We start from the raw sequence: 24,529 nt of genomic DNA on the forward strand, positions 1-24,529 counted from the left end.
CCCTGCTTTAGAATAATATGCCTGCCAAATCCAGCCACGTGCCAGGTTGCCTCTGCCCATTCATTTATTGAAAGTATTTACGGATCTGCTATCAAGTGTGTGGCACTATGCCAGGAGTTGGGGTACCGCAGGGAGAGGGAGGAAGGGGACCGTGGCACGGCTCTTGCTTCTCGTCCTGGGCAAGAGGCAGGCAATACGAAAAACAGAAGTGGTATGCTACGTGATTTGTTTTATATTTTATCTACACTACTCTCACGTAAGTAAAGAACATAAATTGTAGAGTGGAACGTTAAAGGTTTACCTTAGAAGGATGGTTTAACGTTTGCACCATCCCTGCACGGGGGTCACGGTGGGATTGGTCAGCACAGAAATACCCTGTGCCCGAGGGGCAAACGAGGACCAGCAGACGGTGTCCTAAAGGAAAAGGGAAGAATCCGGAGAAGCAATGCAGTGTTCCACCAGCTGGCTGTGGTCAGAGAGAACACGGAGGACACAGAGGTCTGACCTCCCCGCACCCACAAGGACGTGTGGGCTGAGCTGCGAGCAGAGCGGGGCCCCCACACGAGTCACTCCTGACGCCCCAGTAATGGCCTCTCCCCTTGCTGGTGGCATCATGCACAGAACGGAATACGGCAAACAAGGAAAAGTCAGGTCCCCAGACTGAGATCTCCACTTTAGGGGAGTCACCAGGGTAAATGTGAGGAGGGATGTGAGCAAGAAACAGACAGCAAGGCCATGGGGGGCTGGGGGCTCACGTGGCAGTGGCAGAGCCCGCTCGGTTGTGGGGTGCTGCCTGATGCTCTCCGCCAGCGACCCAAGCGGGGTGGCACTCACGTGACCACCCTGCCCCTCGCAGGTCTTAGAGGGACTCTTAGTCCTGTGGAGATGGTCCTCAGCCCCTGGACGGCCTCAGGAGCTGTCCTGACTGCCAGCAACCTAGTCCTGTGGAGATGGTCCTCAGCCCCTGGACGGCCTCAGGAGCTGTCCTGACTGCCAGCAACCTAGTCCTGTGGAGATGGTCCTCAGCCCCTGGACGGCCTCAGGAGCTGTCCTGACTGCCAGCAACCATTCTCAGCAGCTCCCTGCCCGCACCCCGCCGCACCCCGCCGCACCCTGGCACAGGGCTGCCACAAGACTAAGACACGCCCACGGGACACAGGTGGCTCCCCCTCAGACAGCTGGCATTTCAGTGTCCCGTCCAACCCTCAATGGACAAAATATGCCACTCCGTGCTCTGTGTCTGTGGTTCACCTTGAGCCTCGCCCTCCCCTCCCCTCCCCTCCCCTCCCCTCCCTTCTCCTCCCTCCCCTCCCCTCCGCGCTCCTAAGGGACAAAGGAACTCCCGTCAGGGCACGGGGAGTGGCACGCTCCCCCTGAGCTGGACTCCCCTCTGTAAGAAACAGGACGCCCAGCTCCTCAATGTGCTGTTGGGCATCGCACCCCTGTGCCGATGACCCCAGACCTTCGTGGGCGCCTGGTAAAACATCGCATGTGTCCACAGTACACATTCCATGGTGATGCCAGTGGTTTACAAGAAAAGGGGGCAGGCAAAGGGAGTGAGCGTCACTTCTAAACACTGCAGTTTCGATTTTAACATATCTGCGTCCTTCCTGTCTCTCCGTAGGGCCTCCCTTGTATATGAGGGTGAAGTGTGAGCACCTTCTGACTACCTCAGAGCACAATACAATCATAAAAAACAGAATCTAGAAATTGCAGCATCAAAGTAAAATTACATTTCAGGCTCTAGGAAAAGGTGCAAAATGAAATAAAACTGCCAGGATTAAGGGGAAACTCATACTTAAAATGACAGCCAAAGTGAAAACCGTTTGAGAGAGATTGAAGGATTCAAGATCCATCTCCTCAGATTAGGGAGCGAGGCAGGAGAGGAGAAATGGAGGTCTGCTCAGACGGTCCTAAAATACAATCCCATGTCTCATGATTTCCGAGGCTGCTAAGATACATAGCTTGGGGGATCACCCTGCAATTTCTCTCTTGGAAAGAAGTCTGATCCTATCAGAGAGACGTGCTCCTTTCTCATTTAAAAACTTTCTAAAGCCTGCAGAACCCAGAGTATTCTCCAAGCAATGCATGGAGAGAGCCACGAAAGGTTTGCAAAGGATGTGAACGTCAACACGGCCAACATGGTGAGCGGGTCAGTGGCGGCTGCTTGACTGCCCTAAGATCTAGCCTCCAACAACCCAGGCTCCCAACAAAATCCTCAGTGCCTTGCAGGTCCGGTTTCTCCGTCTGCAAAATCCACAGCTTGAACCAAAGGGTCCCTATTCACAATTTCTGTGATTTTCCTAATCCGAGTCATGTTTCAGATCATCAGGAGACTGAATATCAGGCTTCTCAGGCAAACGATGTGAAATCACAGAATATCAAGTATTAATATATTCCCCACTTGAAATCACGGATCAGGCAAAGAGATACTCAGAGGGCATCCGCCCAAAGATTGAACATCTCTGATACGAGCAATACCCAAATTCAGAAGCCTAGCAATCTCAAGCTCTATCATTAAAGCCGTTTTAAATAATGCTTTTGCACTGGGGCTGGGACCCCAAGCTCTTCTCCTTGTGCCATTTTTGCAATGGTGCGACATGTGTTATCAAGTAGAATTTGGAATTTTTATACTTATTAACTCGAATATAGCCAGAACTATAACCTGGGGTCTACAAAGGTCTGCAAATGGCAGAAATCCAGCTTCAACTGGTTTAAGCAACTAGACACTACTGGCTCATGTGTGTACAAAGCCTAAGGAATGTCTGACTTGGGGCAGAACCAGATAATGGTGTGAAACTGCCACAGGGGATCAGGACCTTCCCTTTACCTGCCCTCTCTTCTCTGTGCACACGATTCCCAGGGAGTTAGGCCACATTATGGCAAATGCGTTACTAGCTGTTCCAAGTTTACATTCTAGCACATTCTATCAGCTGGAAGGAAGGCTTATCTCCTACAAAAATCCTGGGACTGAACTCTCTGGGCCCACATATGGACATATCAGTTAATGATTTTCCAACTGCCTTAATAGTTATGTGTCCCGTGCAGAGTCCAGAGAGGGAGTCTGAAGCTTCCCTCAAGTGTGGAGAGGGACATAAGAATCCCAAAAGCAACTGAGCTATTTACCTTTGTGTGGGAGGTGGGGGGACAGCAAGTCCCAGAAATGGGGACATTTAAACAACACAACAAAGGATGAGTATATTTGGATGGGCAGAGACGGGAGGGAAGGACATTCTGGGCAAGGAAACAGAGTATGTAAACACACAGAGACCCTGCTGTTGTTTAACTATCTTAAGTTTTTACCTAAATTCCAGTATAGTTAACGCACAGTGTGGTATCAGTTTCAGGTGTACAATATAGTGACTCAACACTTCCATACATCGCCCCCTGCTCATCACGACAGGTGCACCCCTTCATCCCCAGCACCCGTTTCCCCCGTCCCCCACCCCCTCCCCTCTGGTGACCAGTTGTGTGTTCTCTGTGGTTAAGAGTCTGTTTCTGGGTTTGTCTCTCGCTCTCCTTTTTTTTTCACTTTGCTCGTTTGTTTTGTTTCTTAAATTCCACATGAGTGAAATCATATGGTCTAACAATCTTAACTATTTTATTCACATATTTTAAACCCAGAAACTACAGTTGTTTTGGAAATCGCATCCCACAGCCCCATAACGTTGCTCACCCAGGCCATCCACCCTGTGAATGATACGCACAATAATCTATAAAGTCAACTCTGTCAACCTATTTCATCGATCCGGACAACACTGTGAAGGAACTGAGGTACAGGGACAGATGGCAGGAGAGACAGAAAACAGGCTCCGAGTTTCCAGACAGTTTCTTCCCTCTGACAGCCCGACACGTGCTCCCTTGTCTCTTTCAGTTTTGAAATACTGTCATCCAGATAACTCCTCCTCCTTGTTCTCCATACTGGGTTCCTCATCTGAGTCTTCCCTTGTCTCTGGAATTGCAAAGGCTCCCTGTCTCCCACAGGTGCACCGACCGCTCACTGATGCTGACACGGGAGACTCGCGTGCCGGCCACCGCCCCGACCCCCGGTGCTTTCAGATGCTCCACGCGGTCTATCGCCAACTTCGCCCCACCCGCCCTCCGTGTGCTCTAGAGGACACAATTCTGTCCATCAGGTTGGTCCTCCGAGAGGGTAGGAGCAGCAGCGGAACCTCTCACTGGACCTGGGAACAGCAAGAGGTTCCAATGGTGCCTGCAGGCAAAAGATGCCCAACAAACAGACTTGAGCACGTGAAGGGTTATCAAGATGCCGAAGAGCTTAATTTACATTCCACGATACTCTTTCCGATTTGTGCAACACTATCCGATACAGGAAAGGTGATGCTCTGGAAAACTTTTCAAGGGTTGGCATGGAGGGAATATTTGACTTAAAAAAAAAAAAAGTGGGAATATCGGGGGACCGATCAATTCAGTTCAATGGCGGTCACAACGGAGCACTAACTCTGTGTGAGCTGAAGCCTGGATACACCAGACGAGGAAGCAGAATGGACACGGACAGTGAATTAGCCTTCATTTTAAAACTAACTGCTCCACCCCCCCCCCCCAACAGGGACCATAGCACCAAAGGAAGGTCCCCTTGAATTCCAGCTCTGGAAATTCCTACCTACAAGAACTTGGGAAGGTCGCTTCATTTTTGACCTTGTGTTTCTTCCTCTGTCAAAAGGACATGAGTATCTATCCTGCAGGACTTGCTATACAGTTGAAAGGAGGTGTGCATGTACCCAAGTGCCTGTGAATGCATACACAAAATATACACGTCAAATAAACCGAGGGTCGTAAAACAAAACACCTACAAGAAGCAAGCAGGCATTAGAAATGAGCGGAGGGCCCTGGGGCTCGGGAGACGTACTGAGGCAGACGGGAGTGCGATGACTCACGGACGGCGCTCACTGCCCTCCCGCGGAGCCCCGCTACGGGCACGGCCAAGCCGAGGCAGTGACACCGTGTTGCCGGAGACCCGAGAGTCTACATTGGGATGTGAAATTTCCCAATTGTAAAACACAGTGCGGGTGAAATAAAACATACCTGGGATGGGATCTGGCCCAAGTTCCCCAGAGCGCAGGCTGTGATAAACACATTATTTACTGAACCCGCCACTTCGAGCAATCGAGCCAACTGAACGATTCGCAATGTCCCTGCTTGCTGTACCCAAACGCACAGAGCTGCGAGGGCTCCCATTCTCCAGGCCGTGTGAGGAGGACTGGGCTGCGTCTGCTCATCGCCAGCATACCCTAAAATCCCGCGGGTCCGTGAGGCCTTACGTACACGTGGACTCATTTTTAAACGACACGTGCTGAAGTACAATTTACAGGCCGTGAAATGCTCCCGTTGTACGCGTGGACTTGGATGCACTCTGACACACGTCCAGCCGTGTAACCACAGTCCCCATCAAGATGGAGGACATATCCATCAGCCCGGGGAGTCCCCCGTGAGCCTGGGCAGTCACATCCCAGCCCCTCCGCCACCCCGGGCGACCCCGCACGTGCCCTCTGCACCGGTTGTTGGATTTGACGTCTACAGAACTCCGCGCACGGAGAGCACTGTGTCTGGTTTCTTTCACGCGGCAAGAACGTTTGAGCTGCGTCCATGTCGTCATTGCTTTTTACTTCTGAGTCTTCTTCTGTTGATGGATGTATGGGCCCGTGTCCATCTGCTGACCTGCGGTGGACGCTGGGCTGCTGGGAATACAGCCGCCACGCAGACGTGAGCAGAAGTCCATCTGTCTTGAAATTCGGCCGTTCCGGTGCCTGTGTGGTGGTATCTCGGCGTCGTCCGGGTGTGTGTTTCTCATAACTGAAAGTGTTGGGTATATTTTCACATGCCTCTTGCGGGTGCCACCTGCATATTTTCCTTTGTGAAACCTCTGTTCAAATATTTTGTCCATTTTTTTCTTTAAATTGGGTCATTTGTCTTCTATTCTGGATTTCAGCCCTCTGTCGGCAATATGATTTGCAAGTACTTTCTCCCAGGCTGTGAACCTGCTTTCAATATTGAAAACAATACTGTTCTGTATTTTATATACTGTTCCCACATCCATCATTTTATCCTTAGAGAAAACTCGCCAAGGAAGAGAAGACATGTTATATCTTGATTTTGCAGGTGAGGAAAATAAGACAAAAGAAAGAGACATACGCAATATCATACAGCTGTTAACTGACATCTATGGGTCCATCAGCGGGATCTGCCTTGTTTTTAACCACTCAGCATTCAATCACCGGAACGAAGCCACATGAGGAAGAACATTTCGTTCTTCTCGTGTTCCCTGAAGGAGCTCTGGAACTGTACCCAGCACACAGTAGCCACTCAAAGGTGTGATGGACAGAAAATCGTCCCCCACCCAACCTCTGTGTTTGCTGACTGACAATTCCGGTCCCTCCATCATGTGACCTAAGCCCCAGCCACAGAGACTGGTCCCGAGGGAGGCATAGGACCAAGGCTGGTCCCATCGGAGTGGATCCCAGGACGTCTAGGGAACTACTGGAGAGAGAGTCATTGTGTCTCCCCTACTGGACTGGGAAATGGGAGGGTCTAAAGCTGGAAGGTAAACACCAACTCCCCACACAGAGTGCAGAGCCCTCCTGAGATCGCAGCCAGCACGGAGAAGAGCCAGCGACAGAGAGAAGCCCAGTGGTGATGCCATCTCCTCGGCTCGAGCCCAGCTGGACCGTGTGACCGAACAGCAGGAAGGATTTATGGTCCCCGTGTTCTCTGAGGGTCAGGGGCTCTGGCACGGCTTCACGGGGCTGAGGTCACCGGCAGGAGGAAGCCGGGGCGGCAGCCATCCGGAGGTCCTGCTTCTGGGGAACGTCTCAAGAAAGAGCAAAGCGGGAGGGCAGTATCGGTGATGATCTAGCCTCGCGAGCCCCACGCCATCACTGTGCTCTGCTCTGTCCGCTGGGGGCAAGGAACCAAGTCTGACCCACACGTCGGGGAGGGCTGCTAGAAGCCACCTTCGGAAGGGAGGGCTGTCTAGAACTTCCAGACCTGTTTTGAAGCCGCCACACTCGAAGGTGTCCGTCAGACTGTCCCGTGTCAGGAGGCAATCATTCCACCACGACCACCTCCTTCCTCATTCCTTTGTTTCTGCTCGAGGAGACGAGCTGGACCTGGGTCTTCTGTCACGTTCAACAGACAGGGAGAACCCTAACCGACACGGAAATCAAAAACACGTCTCCTCACTCTGAGTGTGCGTGCCGCTCCTTCCGAAACACCACAGCTGTCAAGTTACGGTCTGATTTCTGACACTGAAGACTTTTATGCTGTGTGCGGAACACCGGGGCTTCGCAGAAAATCGACAGTCAGTGCACACACCCCTCGGCGAGCCTACCTGGATGAGATGAAATGATTTATGTGCTGCATGAACGTGCAGGACGGGTCTGATTCCCTAGGTGTCCCTGGTGCCTGGCAACGTGCCCAGTTGTAAGTTAGACGCCTCCTGGACACCTGCTGACCAGGACAGGTGTGATGTGCCATCCCTCTGCAAGATGACGGTCAGAGTTTCAGGTGGTTAGAATTCTGCTTTTCTCATACATTCTTTTGCCAGCTATGGTTTGTTTGAAGCTGAAGCCCTCCATCAGGAGTGCAACCCCCAGTGACAGCACTGATCTCGCGGGAAAAGAGGGTCTGGTGTAAGAGAATGTGCTCTGTGATTTAGGGATGTTCCGGAATGCCCAGTGATGGCAAACAAGTCCTGCTTATGATACATCTGGTTTTTATTCACTTGGAGAGACTCATTTCATCAAAGCCTTCCAGCATGAACCGCTGCTTTATATCTTGAGAGGCTCTTCTAGAAGGACGGTAACTCCTGCATCTCCCCAGAAGCCCAATCCAGCAGGTTCTAAACCTCTATTTACTCCGTGAGCACCGTGTGTATGGGGCTACCCACTTGGTCTCTAGGTATCTCTTAATCAAGATGCCTTCTTCGAGATCTCCAGGCAACTTCCCGAGGAGGACACCAAGGGGCCACATACGTCACGGTCCTCAGGGTCAGAACTCTGTGCCCCTGACCACTGAAGCTGGCTGGAACTCATTTCAGGAAACACCTGATGAACACACACCTCTCCACACGCTGGTTACAAATAAAATGGGTGTGAATCACTGACTGATTGGATGAACGTAGAGTACCAGCAGCATGATTCAAAATTGGCGTCTAAACCCTCGTGGCTTTAGAAAGCCTTGCAGTGTCTTCTGTTAATGACAACATGTGATCAGGATGTGGACAGGGAGTCAAGAACCAAGCAGAGTGTGTCTCACGCGTTCAGTTTCTCCATCCTCAGGACCCCCGTTAGATAAGTGTGGCCGTCATGTCCATTTCATACGTGTGGAGAGTGAAGATTAGAGGCCCATGTGTCTTGGCCAAGGCCACACGGCTGGTGGTGGCAGGGCAGGGCTCTGGACCCAAACCGAGGGAACCTACATTGCCACTCACTCACCTGCTACACTCTCCTAAGTCCGGGGCACGTGTCAGGAGTCAGAAGATCCAGAGGCCAGCACTGCGGCCGACAGCCCAAGCCTGCGACTGCCTCCCCGGGGCTGAGACCTCGTTCTACTGCAGCTACAGGAGGGAACCAGGGAAGGGCACTCGGTGCCCCTGGCTGCTGTCACAAGTTCCCTCAAACGTGGTGGCTAAGAGCAACACACACGCTCTCCCCATCCCAGAGGGCGGGGGTCTCTCCCAGTCCCAGAGGGCGGGGGTCTGCAGCTGAGGCACCAGCATGGCTGGTTTCATGAAGACTCCAGGGGAGAACCCACGGCCCTGCATCTTCAGCTTGGCTCCTCATCCCCCTTTCTGATGCCGTCAGACCCCTGACCCCACTGTATGCAAACCTGACAAGGATCATTAGAATCTCATTATGTGGGGTCTACCGGACAAGCCAAGATAGTCTCCCCATCTCAAGACCTTGTCGCATTACAGGTCCCAGGAGCCACAACACAGGCATATTTTGAGAGGAGGAAAGAGGCATCGTTCATCCCATCACAGGGAATGATTTACGTGCCCTGCCTTCGGCTGGGTCTCAGTTTCATGGTCCACAAAATGGAGTGAACTCTTTGCCTTCCGTGTGAGGAGCGTGAACAGCTAAGGTTAGAGCAGCTCCAGTACAACACCGAGGAGACGCTGGCACATACTGATTTCCTCACCAATGCGAGATGCTTGCGGTCAGGTTACTGGGTGTAGGTGTCGAGCAGCAGACACTGTACTTAAGTGGAAAGGGGTTTCCCTGGGCTTCCAGCACACATTCAGACGACAGAGGTGAGTGAGACAGGTCTGGCCATTGGGTTTGAGGACACTGACCCAGCTGCTGTGTCTGATGTGTCCACCACCCAGGACTGGCACGGGGCTCAGGACCGTCCTCGAGGGGGGTCACGCCATCCCATTGCCCTATGTTAATATAGTGCTAGATAATAAATGCTAAATGAAATTTTCCTTCCCCATGCAAAATCCAATTCACATCTTCTCATAAATCCTGCCCGAGGCTCCTGCTACAATTTCTTAGGCTCATAACCCCATCACAAGGTCACTCTGAAATTAGTTTGGAGGCAGTTTTCTCTGTGGCCGGCACGGGTGAATAAAGAACAGGGGGAAATTACGACTGGCTTTTTTTGGATGATATTTATGCTTTGAAAAGAAAAATCCAACTTCTGTTGCTATCAACGGCATTGGAACTAGTTGATTTCCTTTGTTTTTATATGATCTTAACAGTATGTTCTAGGACTGCTGTATAATAAAATAAATCCATTTTAATTTATCTTGCTAAAAGATAATCAATGCACATTGTCTCATAAGAATTGCAGGTTTTTTCATTCCTGAAATCCAAAGAGAATTTAGTGTTGTGTCCTTGAAGGGCAACACAAAAAATGAACAATGTATGTAATCGCCGAGATGATCAGAATACAATTTCCGAAGACAGTTCATTTTCTGACAAGAGCCAACCATTTTGCCAATGCCTGGACTGGTTCCCTTCACGTCAACCCTGATTTCACTCTTGAAGGAAAAGCATACATTTCTCGAAGGCAAGTCTGTAATAGCAATAAAAGAATTAAAGCCTCAGGATATTTTTGTAATTAATAAAACGAATGCAAGCTTATTGTAGAGATGGGCAAATGTCAACGAATGTAAGATCGAGGCTGTGAGACCCATGAAAACAGACGTCACGTAGGACACTGACCTCTGGTATAATCCAGTACCCGGCACACAGTAGGGTCGCAAAAGATTTTCTGGCTTGAATTCAGGACAAAATAAATATCACCCATAATCTCATTGTTATTGAATTTTGTCACATTTCACCTTTAGCTTTTTGACTATGTTATCCATGTGTCTACACACCAGACAACCGAGAGCATTTTCTCGCGCCAATAAATATCTGAAAACACCATTTTATCGGTCTGGTTACATTTTGCTATGTGAATATGGTAATGTCACTCAATCATCGGTCTATCCTTTCCTAGGTAGCAGATTCCAAATTTTTATTATTAATTAAAATGTGAAAACCATCATATTTCTGATGAGTTATTCAGGATTAGTTCCTCGAATACAGGACCAAAGGGGCATGAAACATTTTAACAAATCTTGGCACACACACAGATCTATTTTTTTCTATATGGGAAGTCCCATGAAGGTTTATCAATTGCTTGCAATTGTACTTATGAGAAGTTGTAATATAATAAAACGTTCTCAACTGCTGCATAGGGAGATATGGGCTTTATAGGTTAAAAAATATTTTATTCTTTAATTATGTCTCATCCTATGTTAAGAAACCTGAACTTGTTTTAAGGAAGGGTCATTAATCTGGGGCCCAAGGAGATGGAATTCAGGGGTCTGCAAAAATGGGTGGGGAAAGCCTATTTTTGTAATTTTTCTTTTTTAGTCTTGAACTGAAAATGTAGCACACCCTTCAATATGAACGTGGGCCACAGCCAGAGCAGCGAGGACGGTGCCTTTTCACCCACTGGAATGGCAGTGACCTTCACGTCATCGTGCATTTATAATAGATACTTCAAAGCAGATTCCGCCCTTCACGCTCGTTTGCAATCTGGGTGGTGATGAGATGCGCTCCCAGCTTCCGTTTGCAGGGTTGTAGGAAGGAAGCCCTTCTACTGCGTCACCAAAACATGTTTCCATAGAACCACCCTCCTCAGCAGTGCGATGAGTTTGACTCTATGAAATTAAAAATGGTACTCTGAGTAAAGATTCACAGGCATGAGAGGGCGGCCAACACAGTCCACGGCCCCAGAAAGGATGGGGACCCGCGCTTTAGCGGCCACTGCGGAGCAGTGAGGATAAAGCACAAGATAAAACAGCTAAGACACGCCGCGCTGTAAAGGACTCCAGGAATGCGGGTCAGGCGGCACCAAAGCCGGACAGGAGGACGGCGTCAGCCTGTACCCAACGCAACATTGCAGGCATTAAATAAAACGCAGTGGACCACTTACTACCCTGGTGCACCACCGCATAACGCTCCCAGTAAGACCCGCAACCTGTCCACAGTGACACAGATGACATGGCTTTCAGCGCCTGGTGCAGCAGGACAGTCCCTAGAACTCACTAGTACTGACGTCTCGCATGGTTTGGATGTCACGGCTAACCTCAGCACCCAAATGTTCCTCGTTTCCACTTCGGGTAAGACAAACTCCCTTTTGAACAACTTCACTTCCATTGGAGAGCACGTGGAGTTCAAGGAGCAAGCGGGCCATCCTGCAGGTGGGAAGGGAAGGCGTGCGCTGTAAACATGGTGCACTATTGCCGGGCTTTGCGAACCGTGGACCACCTTCAGCCATTTTCAATCTGTCGCCCCCTCCCTTTGAATGACTTCATGGAAAAGCAGCCGTCTGTGCCCACAACCACCAAGTGGCATATGTTGACGACATCCCATGTCTCCATATCAAGGCCAATGTGCTATTAGCATTTAGCACCCATGCCATGCGGCCCCTGGACAGTCCGGCCCCGTTCTCAGGGCTCCGTGCTGGTTTTCTCCGTGAGGATCTGTTGTAATGAGCACCGACACACCAAGCAAAATGCTGTTCTCATCCACTTTACGTTTGCCTCCAGGAGTGGGTCATCAAAACCACGTCCAGCAAGCATGTCAGGCTCCGAACGTGACACGGGGACAACGCTAAGCAGTGACCAACAGAGATAACCCCAGTGACTAACGCTGATGTCAGTGGAGTGGAAACACATTGGCTTATGTTCAGAGACTCCCAAATGATCACTGGACATTGTGAAACCGATCCTGACATGATTGCATCCGATGCTGGCATCTGTCCACAACTGAAAAACCCATTGGTTTTTCTCTCCCGAATATTTTAGAAATCAGATTCTAATCAAGAGGCCATGACCTTGTAATGGGGGTTGAGGTCATACATCTTACTTCTGTGGTATAAAAACCAGATCTACCTTTATGACCAAGATGAAGAACCGAGAGCCCTTGCATTTACTGATTGGAATCTTTGGCTCAAGGAGATACATCCCTTCGAAGCAGCAAGATGAAAAACCTCTTAATGCTGGCTGGCCACTGCATCATTTCCTTGACCGCTGATCACCGAGCATTCATGCTGAAGTTAAGGTTCCACTGAGAAAACATTCTGAAATCTCACAAAAGGGCAAGTTGATATATAAAAAGAGGAAAGTAAAAGTAACTCAGGAAATAATAATCTTGCGCCTGGTAACTTGGTGGATCCCAATGAGAAGCTGAAAACGAAGTTCCATAAAATGAGGACTAGAAATTGCACACAAATAGAGGCCTAGAACACACCGCCTCCTGCTTCTGGGCTCTCCCCGCAGCAGCACGCGCGGAGGGTCGGCCGTGCCTGCTCACGCCCACGGGCGTTGTTCGTTGCCGTGTACTATTTTAAGGCTAAGGCGTAGCTCAGGGCTTTAGACACTCACCAGCTGATAGACACTAGGGTTGTTTCCAGTTTGGGCTAATATGGAAAATGCAGTATTACGGAGACAGAAAAGAGATAGGGGATTACTTGGAATTGGGAAAGTGGGAATTCACAGCAGACGAGTGAAAAAAAAAAAGACTTTCTGATAACAGAAGTGCACTCTAAGACCAGATTGCGGCGATGGTCTCAGTTCTCTAAAACCCATTTAACTGCATATTCTTCATAGGCAAATATTATGGTATATAATTTATAACTCCAAAGCTCTAAAAGAAAAAAAAAAAGAGCACTAAGTAAGAATATAAAGTTCTGTGACCCTCTTGCTATCTTCTCCAACTAGGTCTAAAAAGGAAGCTATGCGGGGCTGACTGGCAACAAAATTAATCACGAGAGTTAAAGGCGAACAAGACACCAGGGAAACTTCTAGAACTAATTGGCACGCAGCATGGAAGCAGAGAGCTGTCAGAAGAAAGGCGCTTTGGGAAATGATAGAAAATCCAAAACATGTACATTTAAAAATAAAAGAAGCCATCCTGTCCAAGAGAACAATAATCAGAATGAAATTTTTAGAACCCGAGAAACAAGATGATATTTTTCACAGTTGAACTGTAAATAAAGCTACTGTGGATGGATCCTATAATTCTCCTTTTGTTTCTTTTTTTAACGTTCCATGAAATACTATTATCTTTCTAAACTGTTCCCCAGGCCTTCAAGAAACAGATAATCCAAACACGGCTTTTGTTCCGGGACGCTGAGCACACCAGGGAAATGGGGGTATTTCAGGATGCTCGCTTGCAGGTGTTGGCAGATGAGAGCTGTCGTGGAGCGAGAGGGCAGAGAGCAGAGCAGCCCGGACCGTGACGTCCCCAAGAACGTCTCCCTCACCCTCAAACACAGCTAAGGAATGCAGGGATCTATGCACCTGGTGTGCACTGAACGCCTTTGAAAACCAGTACGACTACAGATTCTCAAGACTCTTAGCAAATCAAAAAAAAAAAAAATCTTATTTTGCATTATGCATATCTCCATATTACACATATGTTTAAGTACAAATATAGACAAGATAGAGACAAGACACAGGGAAGGAAACAGATATAGAAGAGACAGAGGGAACGATACATGGATACACAGATACAGACGTAGACATATTTTTCCCTGTAGGACTTTTACTGATAATGTTTTCCATCTTCGGAGACCAGGACTCTAAGAGCTGTGCACATATGGTACGCACATGCGCCCACGCGAACACGCATTCCCTGCCCGGGCCGGCTCCAGTGCAGACATGCATATGAAGACAAATAGCGGTCCACGGTTTTCTAGATGGGCTCTTCGGTGTCCCTGCTACTGCAGACGCTTCTGGTGACTGCAATGAATGAGTCTTTTCTTCATCGACGCTGCAGGTAGAGGGTCGGCGGGCGCTGGGAAATCACACACGGCCGGCAGCCCAACGGCCCCGGAGCGTGTGCATGAAGCCCTCTGATGAACACAGCGAGCGGTGTGATCTAATCCTCGCTGCTATTAGGTTATTACTCACGCCGCAACTGCTAGTTGTGAGGCCACGGCAGCAAGAGAGCCGGCGTCCGTGTCCACGCCCCGGAGGTCCTACCGAAAGCACGCACAGCTTCTGCAAGCAAAGACGAGTGGCCCTAACTCACTGCTCTCACCCGCTCAAAGCAGGTGCTAAATAATTTAATTCTAAATTCAGTACTTGACGTGGAAATGGGAGATATTAAATATCAGATCTATGAACGCAATAAAAGTAAAGCAACAGACAGGTAAATTAAGGCAAAGCTCACACGTCCCCGTGCTTCCATGTAATGGGATTGGGTGGGTGTCGGGAAATGGTAAATGAGTCCGCCCGAGGTATAATTCCCCAGGGAACTGGGCTCGGAACTTCCCCTCAACTGTCACGCTGGAATCACCGTGCCACCGTCCTTAGTCTGTGTGTTTCTCAGCAAAGCAGCACGGGAAGTTTCCATCTCCTGGCACAGAACGCACTGCGGTCTTGGGAAGACACCAGAGCCGTCTCCTCCAGGCTGCCCGCAGAGCATCCGCGCACACCTTCCCCCGAGATGTGCGAGCGAGGCCGGACTTTCAAGGAGCAGAATCATCCCACGTCTGTCTGCATTAACGCAGCGTTTCCCTCAAAAGCAACACAAGTCTGCGTCTCTTTCGTAATTACTTGAGAGGCAGCATTGGACACGGCATCCAAACTTCCTACTCCCCACAACAACACTGGATGTGCAGGTCAAGCTGAGGTTGCCACACATTAATGACTAGGTCTAGGGGCGCCCAGTGGCTCAGTCAGTTGAGCGTCCAACTCTTGGTTTCGGGTCAGGCTGTGATCTCAGAGTCTTGGGATCAAGCCCCACGACGGGCTCTGTGCTCAGTGCAAAGTCTGCTTGCCCTCTCCCTCTGCCCCTCCCCTGCTCTCTCTCTCTCTCTCAAATAAATAAAATCTTAAAATATATATATAACTAGATCTAAGCCGCTCTTCACCATGGCAGAATAAGATTTCACTATATGAATGTACCGTTTTAAAAAAAATTCAGCTCACCTCTTGGTGAATATTTAGTTTGTTTCTGGCCGTCAGCTATTTTTAAAAATGCAGCAACGAAAGCCATTGTACACGTCTCTCCATGTCCGTAGTCAAGCCCTAATCCGGACTAGATGAATCTAGAAATGCAATTTAGGGTCACCTGGATGCAAGTCTTAAATGTTCTTAGCCAGATACCGACAGATATCTCTCCAAAGTAGATGAAACATTTTATAATTCCTCCAACACAGCACTATAAGCATCCCGTTCTTCCTCCTTCTCGGACACACATCTTATTACATGCATCTTGTTTCCCCCCACAATATGATTAGAAGAAATGCTGTCTGGTAGTATTGGAAACAATACCTTGGTCCGTTGTATCCCTAATGCAGAAGTTATTAAAACATACTTGAATGGAAATGCTTCTGACAGGTTCTAAATTCAGACCCAATACTTGATAAAACCTCCACATGCAACTAATGTAATTCATGTCATACTCCAGGAAATTATTTAGAGGACGGAAATGAAATATAACTCTCCACAATCTAGGAGGACTTGGGTATGCGGGCTCCCTATATTACACGCCATTTTAACAATCTGAGAACAATTAATAGATGGTTTTCTTAGCATGGTGCTCTTGATTATTTCAGTGTGTTCGCACGCAGGGTTACATGAGATGCTCACAGAGTTCAGCAAAGGCCGACCTCGCATCGCTCATGTCACAGAAGAAGCAGCTTTACCTCTTATGACCTCTCTGGTGACGCGACATGGCCAGCATAAAAATGAGAAATACACATCAGATCTCCTGACTCTGACGCCCCTGTTCCTTCTACCCTTTGGAAAGGAATGATCGTTCCAATGGTAAGAGGGACACATATAGTAATCCATAAGTCAATGAGGATGTTGCAAGCATTTCAGGCATCACCAAATCACACCTGCACAGAAAAGACGTACCATTTTGACAACTTTATACCATCGTCTCAGGCTTTGTTGTTGTTAAACTCGGGTTCCAGATGTCAGAAGGGTTGAACTGTCTCGTTTAAGACAGACCATCAGAACATATACCTAATCGAATTATTACATTAATAAAAAAAAATCCCAAGATCTTTATTTTCCATCCCTGGGTCTGTCATCTTGCTACAGCCGACAGCAGCAGAGTGCAAGCATTAACACTTGGCTTCCTAAGCAAAACGAGCAGTTTCAATCTATAAGATCTCTATTTCAAGTGATTACTGCCTGAAACAAAGAGGCCAGAAGATCTGGCCTCAAATCTGGGGGACCAACAGATGGACACAGCATCCCAAAATAGTCCCTACCCCATTCAGCAACGACAAGGACAAACATCCAGGACCCCATTAAACAACCATTGTCACAGTGAATGACAGCTCATTCTTTTCCTGTTTTCCCTATCTCATCTTTTCCTAATTCAAAACAATCCATGTTCACTACGGGAATTTTCGCAAACACACATGGGGCAAATGACGGGGAACGCATGGGTCACACATGATGTCACCACCCAGGGATGAACGCAGTCTACGTTCTGATTGATCCTGTCTCGATTTTTCCCACCCTCTATTTATTTAGAAACAAAATTGGCATTCTCTTGTAAGCTCTTCTGTAATCTACTTTTATAATATATTTATTAAGCTATAATTCCAATGTTGTCAAAGTCACCATTTTAAAGTGTACAAGTGAGTGGCTTTTAGTTTATTCACACCGCGGTCTAAGCATCCTCACTACCTACCTGAAGATATGTTTATTACTTCCGAAAGAAGCCCACATGCACCAGCAGTCAGGCTCAGCGCCCACTCCCCAGGCAACCAGCGAGCTGCCGAGACACAGGTCTAAGAATTGGCCGGCTCAGGACACAGCATCTAAACGGTTAGTATCATGTGGTGTGACGTGCTCAGAGCTGGTCCATGTTGTATATGGGTCAACACTTCTCTCCGTGTAACTTCAAGCAATGTCCCCTTGGGTGGGCACAACACACTGGTTTATCTGCTCACCTTTTGGCTGTGATGGGTGCTGCTGGTGTGAAGGTCTGTGCAACAGTTTTTGTGCAAACTGTTGCTTTCAGTTCCCCTGGGTGCAGAACTTAGAGAGCTGGACTTTTTGGTAACTAGGTTAGCTTCACCTAAGTGTATAACTAGCAGTGCCGGACCTTGTGGTAGCTAGGTTAGTTCTGCCTGGGTGTATAACTAGTACTGCTGGACCCTGTGGTAACTAGGTTAGTTCTGCCTGGGTATATAACTAGTACTGCTGGACCCTGTGGTAACTAGGTTAGCTCTACCTGAGTATGTAACTAGTACTGCTGGACCCTGTGGTAAGTAGTTCTGCCTGGGTGTATAAGTAGTACTGCTGGAGCCCATGGTAACTAGGTTAGCTCCACCTGGGTGTATAACTAGTACTGCTGGACCCCATGGAAACTAGGTTAACACCGCCTGGGTGTATAACTAGTACTGCTGGAGCCTGTGGTAACTAGGTTAGCTCCACCTGGGTGTGTAACTGTACTGCTAGACCACATGGTAACTAGGTTATCTCTGCCTGGGTGTATAACCAGTACTGCTGGGCTCTGTGGTAACCAGGTTAGTTCCCATGGTCCTGTGGTCATTCTTCTTTGTTTATACCCTTGTTCAGCTGGTTTTCAGGGGTCTCTCCCTCTTTCCACTTCTCACACTCTCTTCGGAAGTTTCTCTCTTCTGCAGGTTTTGCACAACTATGCAGATTTCAGTTTCCGCAGCCCCAAACCCGGTGACTACGGTGTCCCAGCTTCTCTCTGTCTTCCTGATCTCAGGGCTTCTCCTCGTTGCGACTGGATCCATCTTTTCTGACCTGAGTCTGAGAACACCGATCAGTGCTTAAAACCATCTCTGTTTCATGCAGGCAGTTCCGCCTCTGTCTCTGGTTTTCAAGGGTTTTCCCCGAGTTCATTCTCACGGTGGCATTCTCCCCCATCCCCGGGGGTGCCCCTCAAGCAGGGACTCTGCCGCTTCAGAGAGGAAGCCTTGCTGGTTCTGCGTGTTCACACGCACCTGTGCACAGCCTGCCACCTGCACCCAGAGCCGGGCCTGGCTCTTCACTCCTGGGTCTCCACTCACAGTCCGGCTCTCTCTGTCAGGCACACTTGGACTGGCCACCTTGGTGCCCTCCTTCAGCTCAGTCCCATCTGTACCTGAACAAACTCTGCCCTAACTTTCTAACCGGTGCATAACACTTCTGGTGCATTGCTAAGGTGGGGCTACCCACCCTATATTCCCTTTATATTTCCCTGGAAACCTCCATAGGAGCCTGGTAGAGGGAAGGAGATCGCCAGGTACCATGCACTTTTCATCATTCTACTGCAAATCCCACAACATCAGCCCTTTATAAATTGCTGAGAAAGAGGATGTGGGCTGCCCAACCCACTCCATCTGTTCTTCTGTCTTTGGAGCAGGAAAATGATGCAGAGCCGGACACACCACTATCTGCCATCAATGATTTTTCCCACTTTCCTCTGAAGTCTGGTGCAGCCGCTTCGTTGAGTCCTGGCCGGGGAGATGCAAGAGGAAATTAGGGGTTGGTGGCATGATTTCCAGGAAAGTTGCTGAAAGGGAGCTGACCCAGCTGAGAAGACCCTTTTCCACAGGGCAGATGTGATGACCGGCACCCCTGCAGCCATCTTAGTCTGTGAGGTTGGAAGCCCTGCACCGGCACGTTGCCCAAGACAGACAGGTGCCCTCCCCAGAAGGACTGGAGAGCTGACTGACATACTGGTCCTGGCCCACCTACATCAGGCTTCCTCTGGTTGAGAGAGAAATACATTTCTGTCTTGCCTAAGTCACTCTTATTTGCATAAGAAATTAAATAATCAAATAATCCTAACAAACAGTTTGAAATACACTTATCGATGCCAGATTATCCTCACTTTGAACGTACATTCGTGACTTTAATCATCTCTGCCTCTATTTGAAATATCAATTATTTTTATGGCAGTTCATGTTAAAATATATATGTTTTAAGATGAGACATATTACCTACAATAAACGTAACATCAGTGTTATATATAACAAGGAGATGATAATTATGAAAAAAAATGAAATTCTAGCCATGTACCCTTGCCTGTCTACGATCTACTGGCAGAGGACAGACGCTGTAAGGACAAGGTTGAGCACTTCCATCACAAGTCTTCCTGGAGAACAGAAAGCCATGGGAGCAAATGTCATTCAAATTTATGCAAACCCGTATCTATGTTACCACCTAAAATCATCTACTCAGCAACAGTGGCAAACTTTGGAAAACACTCCTCTATGCAGAGAAGAGCGAGTACATAAAAATAATGGTTTTTGTTACACATTGGTCTCAGTTTACCTTGTGCTGTAATGAGTGAGATTCTAAAAATGCAAAATGCAATCTGATGGGCAGAGCATTAGCTATTCTGGTCTGTTTCCTACTATTTCCTGGCAACACTTAGTCGAGAGACCCCATAGCTGTGATAACATTCATATGTTAATACTACGATGATAAGGTTTTCATCAACCAAACTTCTCCAGAAGGGGAAGGATGTATTTCAACTCAGATGAGAGATCTTCTCTCCTTCCTGTTGAATTCATCACCACCACAAGTGTCTCCTTAATCCGTAAAATTACACCTGTCACAGTGACTTAACTTCATCAACGCAACTTCGTGATCCATGGTGAATTATTAGCAATACAAAATCCATGACTCTCAGGCTAATTAAGATTGCCTCTTTGCATTCTGATGATCTGATTCTGACTTTTATGGATAACTAAAAAACATTCAAAGAGAGTGGGGAGAATTTATAAAGCAAGACAACTTGTGAAGCAAAACCTTCTAATGTTAAACTACCCACTCTGTAATACATTTTCCAATTATCCTTCAGATAAAGAAAAATGGTTCTCCTTCCAGGCCACTCACTACCCCAAATACTAAAGCATGGTGTTTCTTCATTGAATACCACGCAGACAGAAGTAAAAGGGAAAATTCTGCAGTGAGGAGAAAAATTGAATATATTAATGAATACATCATATTCAAAAATGTCAGTTTAGCTGTATACATTTTATTAAATGGTAATACATGCATAGAACGAAATATTCACAGTCCAAATGGTTCACAGGATAATGTAACTTACATTCAGCCTTCTCCCCCAACTTCTTGGCACCCCACCCAGGAGACAGCCCAGTTGCCAGATCTTCTGCTCAAAAAGCACCTTTCTCTGGGTTTTCCCCCAAACAGGCCTTTAATATACACCCTATTATATGCCTTACATTTCTAAACAGGTGTACTGGAAAAGATTCAGGATGGGGGGTTTGCATCCTAACACACAGTGTAAGAGATGGAGTGTGATTCTAGAACCGCAGCAAAGAAACATTACGGAGAGCCCCACGTGCACCAGACGCTGCTGTGGGGGCTGGAGCGGTAGCTGCAAACAGGAGAGACGCGGTCCCAAAGCGAGAGAGCTCGCACATGCGGCCTTCCTCATTAAGCAGAGCCTTCCTGGCAATGGGGGAAGAACTGGGTTCCAAAAACATAACCCTCCACATCCACACATGTGAGTACGGCTAAATCACATGACAATGTGTGCATACGTGCGTGCACATGCTTAAACACCTGTATCATGTATGTATCGTACATACGTTCTGTAGAGTCATGCTACAAAGAGGCGTGTATCTCCTTAGGGACACAAGCACGTGGTGCATATACACGTATATAACATACTGTATATCATATATCACATATTACCTACACGGACACATATACGTGTGCATGTCTATGTGTGCATGTGTGCTTTTTTCGAATCATCTGGACCCACAGTAGGAAACAGAGAACAGACATCAGAATCTACAAGGGGATAAGGCATGTTCTCCATAGGGATGATGGCATTATGACGTCAGGACTTTGAAGGAATAACTCAACATTCCATTTGGGGCACTTGCTTCTGAAAGAAGATACTGATAGAAATAAAAGAAGAAAAATGGCATGCCCATTACACACTGGTATGTTTCCATGGGTTCTGCACACACTGAGTTTCTGTCCTGTTTAAAGAAGTGTTCAAGCCCTTTGCTTGACCCACAGAAAAGCAGCTCACACCTTACTGGGGATGAGGCCCCTTTGGAAAGTTTCCTCACCTTCCTAGGCCCAAGACACACAGAGCTATTATTAGCCAGAAATTCAAAAGAAAAAAATATCACAAAAGTTTAAAATGGTTCACATCTCCTCACATTTCATAGAAAACAGTACAACCCCTACTATTAATAATAACCCACAGAAAAAACGCAAGAGAGAGAGCAGAAAACAAAACAGACTGGTTGAGATCCTTCCTCCCAAATTCCCCTCCTCTTCTGGTAAAGAATACCTGCCTACCTGCCTGCCTACCTGCCTGCCTACCTACCTACCTGCCTGCCTATCACGTATCTATCCGTGCATCCACCCGTCCTTCCTTCCTCGCTTTTGCTAACTTCACAACATAAAAGAAGCCCTTACTGAGGTTTTTTTACCTTGACTTCCCAATCACACGACTGGCACAGACACAGCTGGATGTGTGGAGATGTATATTCGCCCAGTTCATTATGCGAATCCGTGTGCCGTTCTGTTACCACACAGACAGTGAGAGCAGAACTCAGATCCGCATTTCTCCCTTCTCCTCTCGTTTGCAAATCTTCTACAAGCAAATCTTCAAAAAAACCCTCTTAGAGCACGGCACAAAAGGAAGGACACAAGCGAGAGCTTGAGAGCTGACGGCTGGAACCCTGGTGGACCAGTGTGAGCAACGGAAGACAGAAGGGGTCCCAAGTCAAATCATCCCCAAACTGGCATCAAATGCTCCTGATAATGAACCAAAAAACATACCATAGCGATCAGCTGAGATTCATGTCCTCGATATTAGAATAAGTAAACGGAAAACAAACGTGTTTTTCCAAACACTGAGCTATGAAGTTTAAATCTGATGCCAGAAATAACATGCTACATACCTGGGATTAATCTGCTTGTTATTTTTTCAATTTTCAGTCACATACAGAAAAAAGAACAACCAGCCTGAGAGTGGTAAATATGTGACCAGACTAGGAATTCTCCAGAGCCACAAATGAGGTTTCAGGAAAACAGGAATAAATCAAGACTACTGAGTTTCCAACTCTTTCTGCCCAGCGGTGAGTTGACAGTTTCTAATTTGGTGGGTATCAGACACAGATTCAAGTTTTAACTTGTCTCTAGAGTGATTTGCAATGCCCTATCAGTCCACAGCAGACAGTTCGCCGTTCATCCGAAAATGCGAGCACACATACAATCACATACGTCTACATGGCAAATGGGGAACGCACCCCGTGTGTGCCCAGAGACACATACAGCCGTTGTTGTAACACTCGCGGGACAGGCCATCGTAGCAGAGATGCCCAGACCGACAGGGAGGAGATAAATCCCGCCTGCATGGAGCTCCGGTCCTTGCAGGTGCCCCGCGGCCATGCTGAACGTTGGGGGAGGTCTGCTGTGAATAATAGCTCACCTTTCATGAGAGACAGATTCCATCCATCCTCCTGAGAAGCACGAGTTATACAGACAATAGGCACCACATGCAAACCACAGTGAGAACGGCTGTTAGCACACGCGGGGAGAAGGAGCTCCCCGTCACAGCGAGTCTGGAGACGCCGGACGCAGCAGGGACTCACCTGTTCTCCGAGCCAGCAGATTTCTTCTGACAAACGATGACAGCAGGTGCGTACTTGCCACTGTGGTCCGTGCCCTCCGTGACCTCCCAAATGGAAGGGCTGCTGGCTCTGACCCCCACGACGCTCACGCCCTTCTTCACCTTGGCCCTGTGGGAGACAGCGAGGGCACAGCTCAGACGGCGCTGGGGAACCCCGGGGTACCGCGGGTTGTGGGAACATGGGGAACGCATCTGCACACGGCTGCCCGGCAGGTGTCAGCTCACGTTCAACAGGATTTAATCACATATTTGCCACCAGCTCGCAATCCACCCATCCCAACTGTCCCCCAGTGGCTCCCAGCTTTAGCAGAGGAGCCAGGAAGGGTGCCCGGGCAGTCTGCCAGCATCAAGAAATACAGCTGCACTCACTGCTGGCTTTGGTTTTTTTAAAACAATGACTTTCTTGAAACCCCCAGACTATGAAAACTAAACCGGGGAAGGAAATGAATTAAAACCGCACGAATGAACTCAGTACCGACACCGTGCGCTCACGGACCGTCCCCTCTGCACCAGGCATGGACGGACGCCTCACCTGGACTTTCTGCTTCCCTCACGGCGTGCTCAGGGAGGAACGAGGGGCCTGGGAGCACAGGCGCTGAGGTCTGAACAACCCGTCCGACTCCCGCCCGCGCCCCTCCCACCGCACAGCCCCACCGTCTCCAGCGCCCTGAACATCACGGTCACGGCTGCCGCTGAGCGACCATGCCCGACACACCAGGGGCACTCCCCGGGCGACGCAGCCTCAATACTTTTAAGTACCACACACGCCCCAGGGGTCAGTGCCGCGGTAGCTTCCACGCAGCTGGTGACTCAGGTGTCACGTGGCCCCGAACCACCACGCAGCTGGAACCGTGCCCAGGGCTCCCCTCGGCCTCACACACACCCAAATGGCGCGGAAGCCACTTACCGCGATCTCACTCCCATTCCCTGCTACCCAACACCGGTCAGCGTGTGTCTGGAGATCGAACGCCCACTCAGACTTTACACAAAGACGGATTTACTGAGGCAAGTGTGCTGCCCGCCACACACACGCGTGTGTCACCCTACCGCCCATTCCTTCACTCCTTCCTCAATGTCCGAGGCAGGAGGACGGTGATCTACTCAGAGGCTCCTCGCCAAGACACCAGGGGCCTCGTTCCTTCCCAAGAAGCTGGGGAGTGAGGAAGAAGGGACTATCCCAGCAGAGCCCTGAATTGTTCTAATAAGTTTTAAGTGAAAAACCTACGAATGGCAAGTGTACAATACAAAATGCAATACATCGAACATGTCTGATGCGCGAACTGGCCTCCTGTCTGAGAGTCATGCTCAAGATGGGTTTTCTCCTCCTCGTCCCTTGGGCAGCACACGACGAGCTTTGCAGCAAGAGCTGTGGGGGTGAGCGGGCGACTGGGGAG

The 24,529-nt window shown here is 48.6% G+C and overlaps 1 protein-coding gene across 1 annotated transcript in view; it reads right to left on the bottom strand.

The window, feature by feature from the left end:
• The window catches only part of TMEM132D (transmembrane protein 132D), a 544,075-nt gene that overhangs the window by 263,966 nt on the left and 255,580 nt on the right, over nt 1–24,529 (bottom strand). The window contains exon 3 of the mRNA XM_048221636.2: nt 23,098–23,244. Coding sequence (XP_048077593.1) covers nt 23,098–23,244 — 147 coding nt within the window. The remainder of the gene's footprint in view (nt 1–23,097; nt 23,245–24,529) is intronic.

Source organism: Ursus arctos, unplaced genomic scaffold (assembly GCF_023065955.2).
Source record: "Ursus arctos isolate Adak ecotype North America unplaced genomic scaffold, UrsArc2.0 scaffold_34, whole genome shotgun sequence".
NCBI lineage: Eukaryota > Metazoa > Chordata > Mammalia > Carnivora > Ursidae > Ursus > Ursus arctos.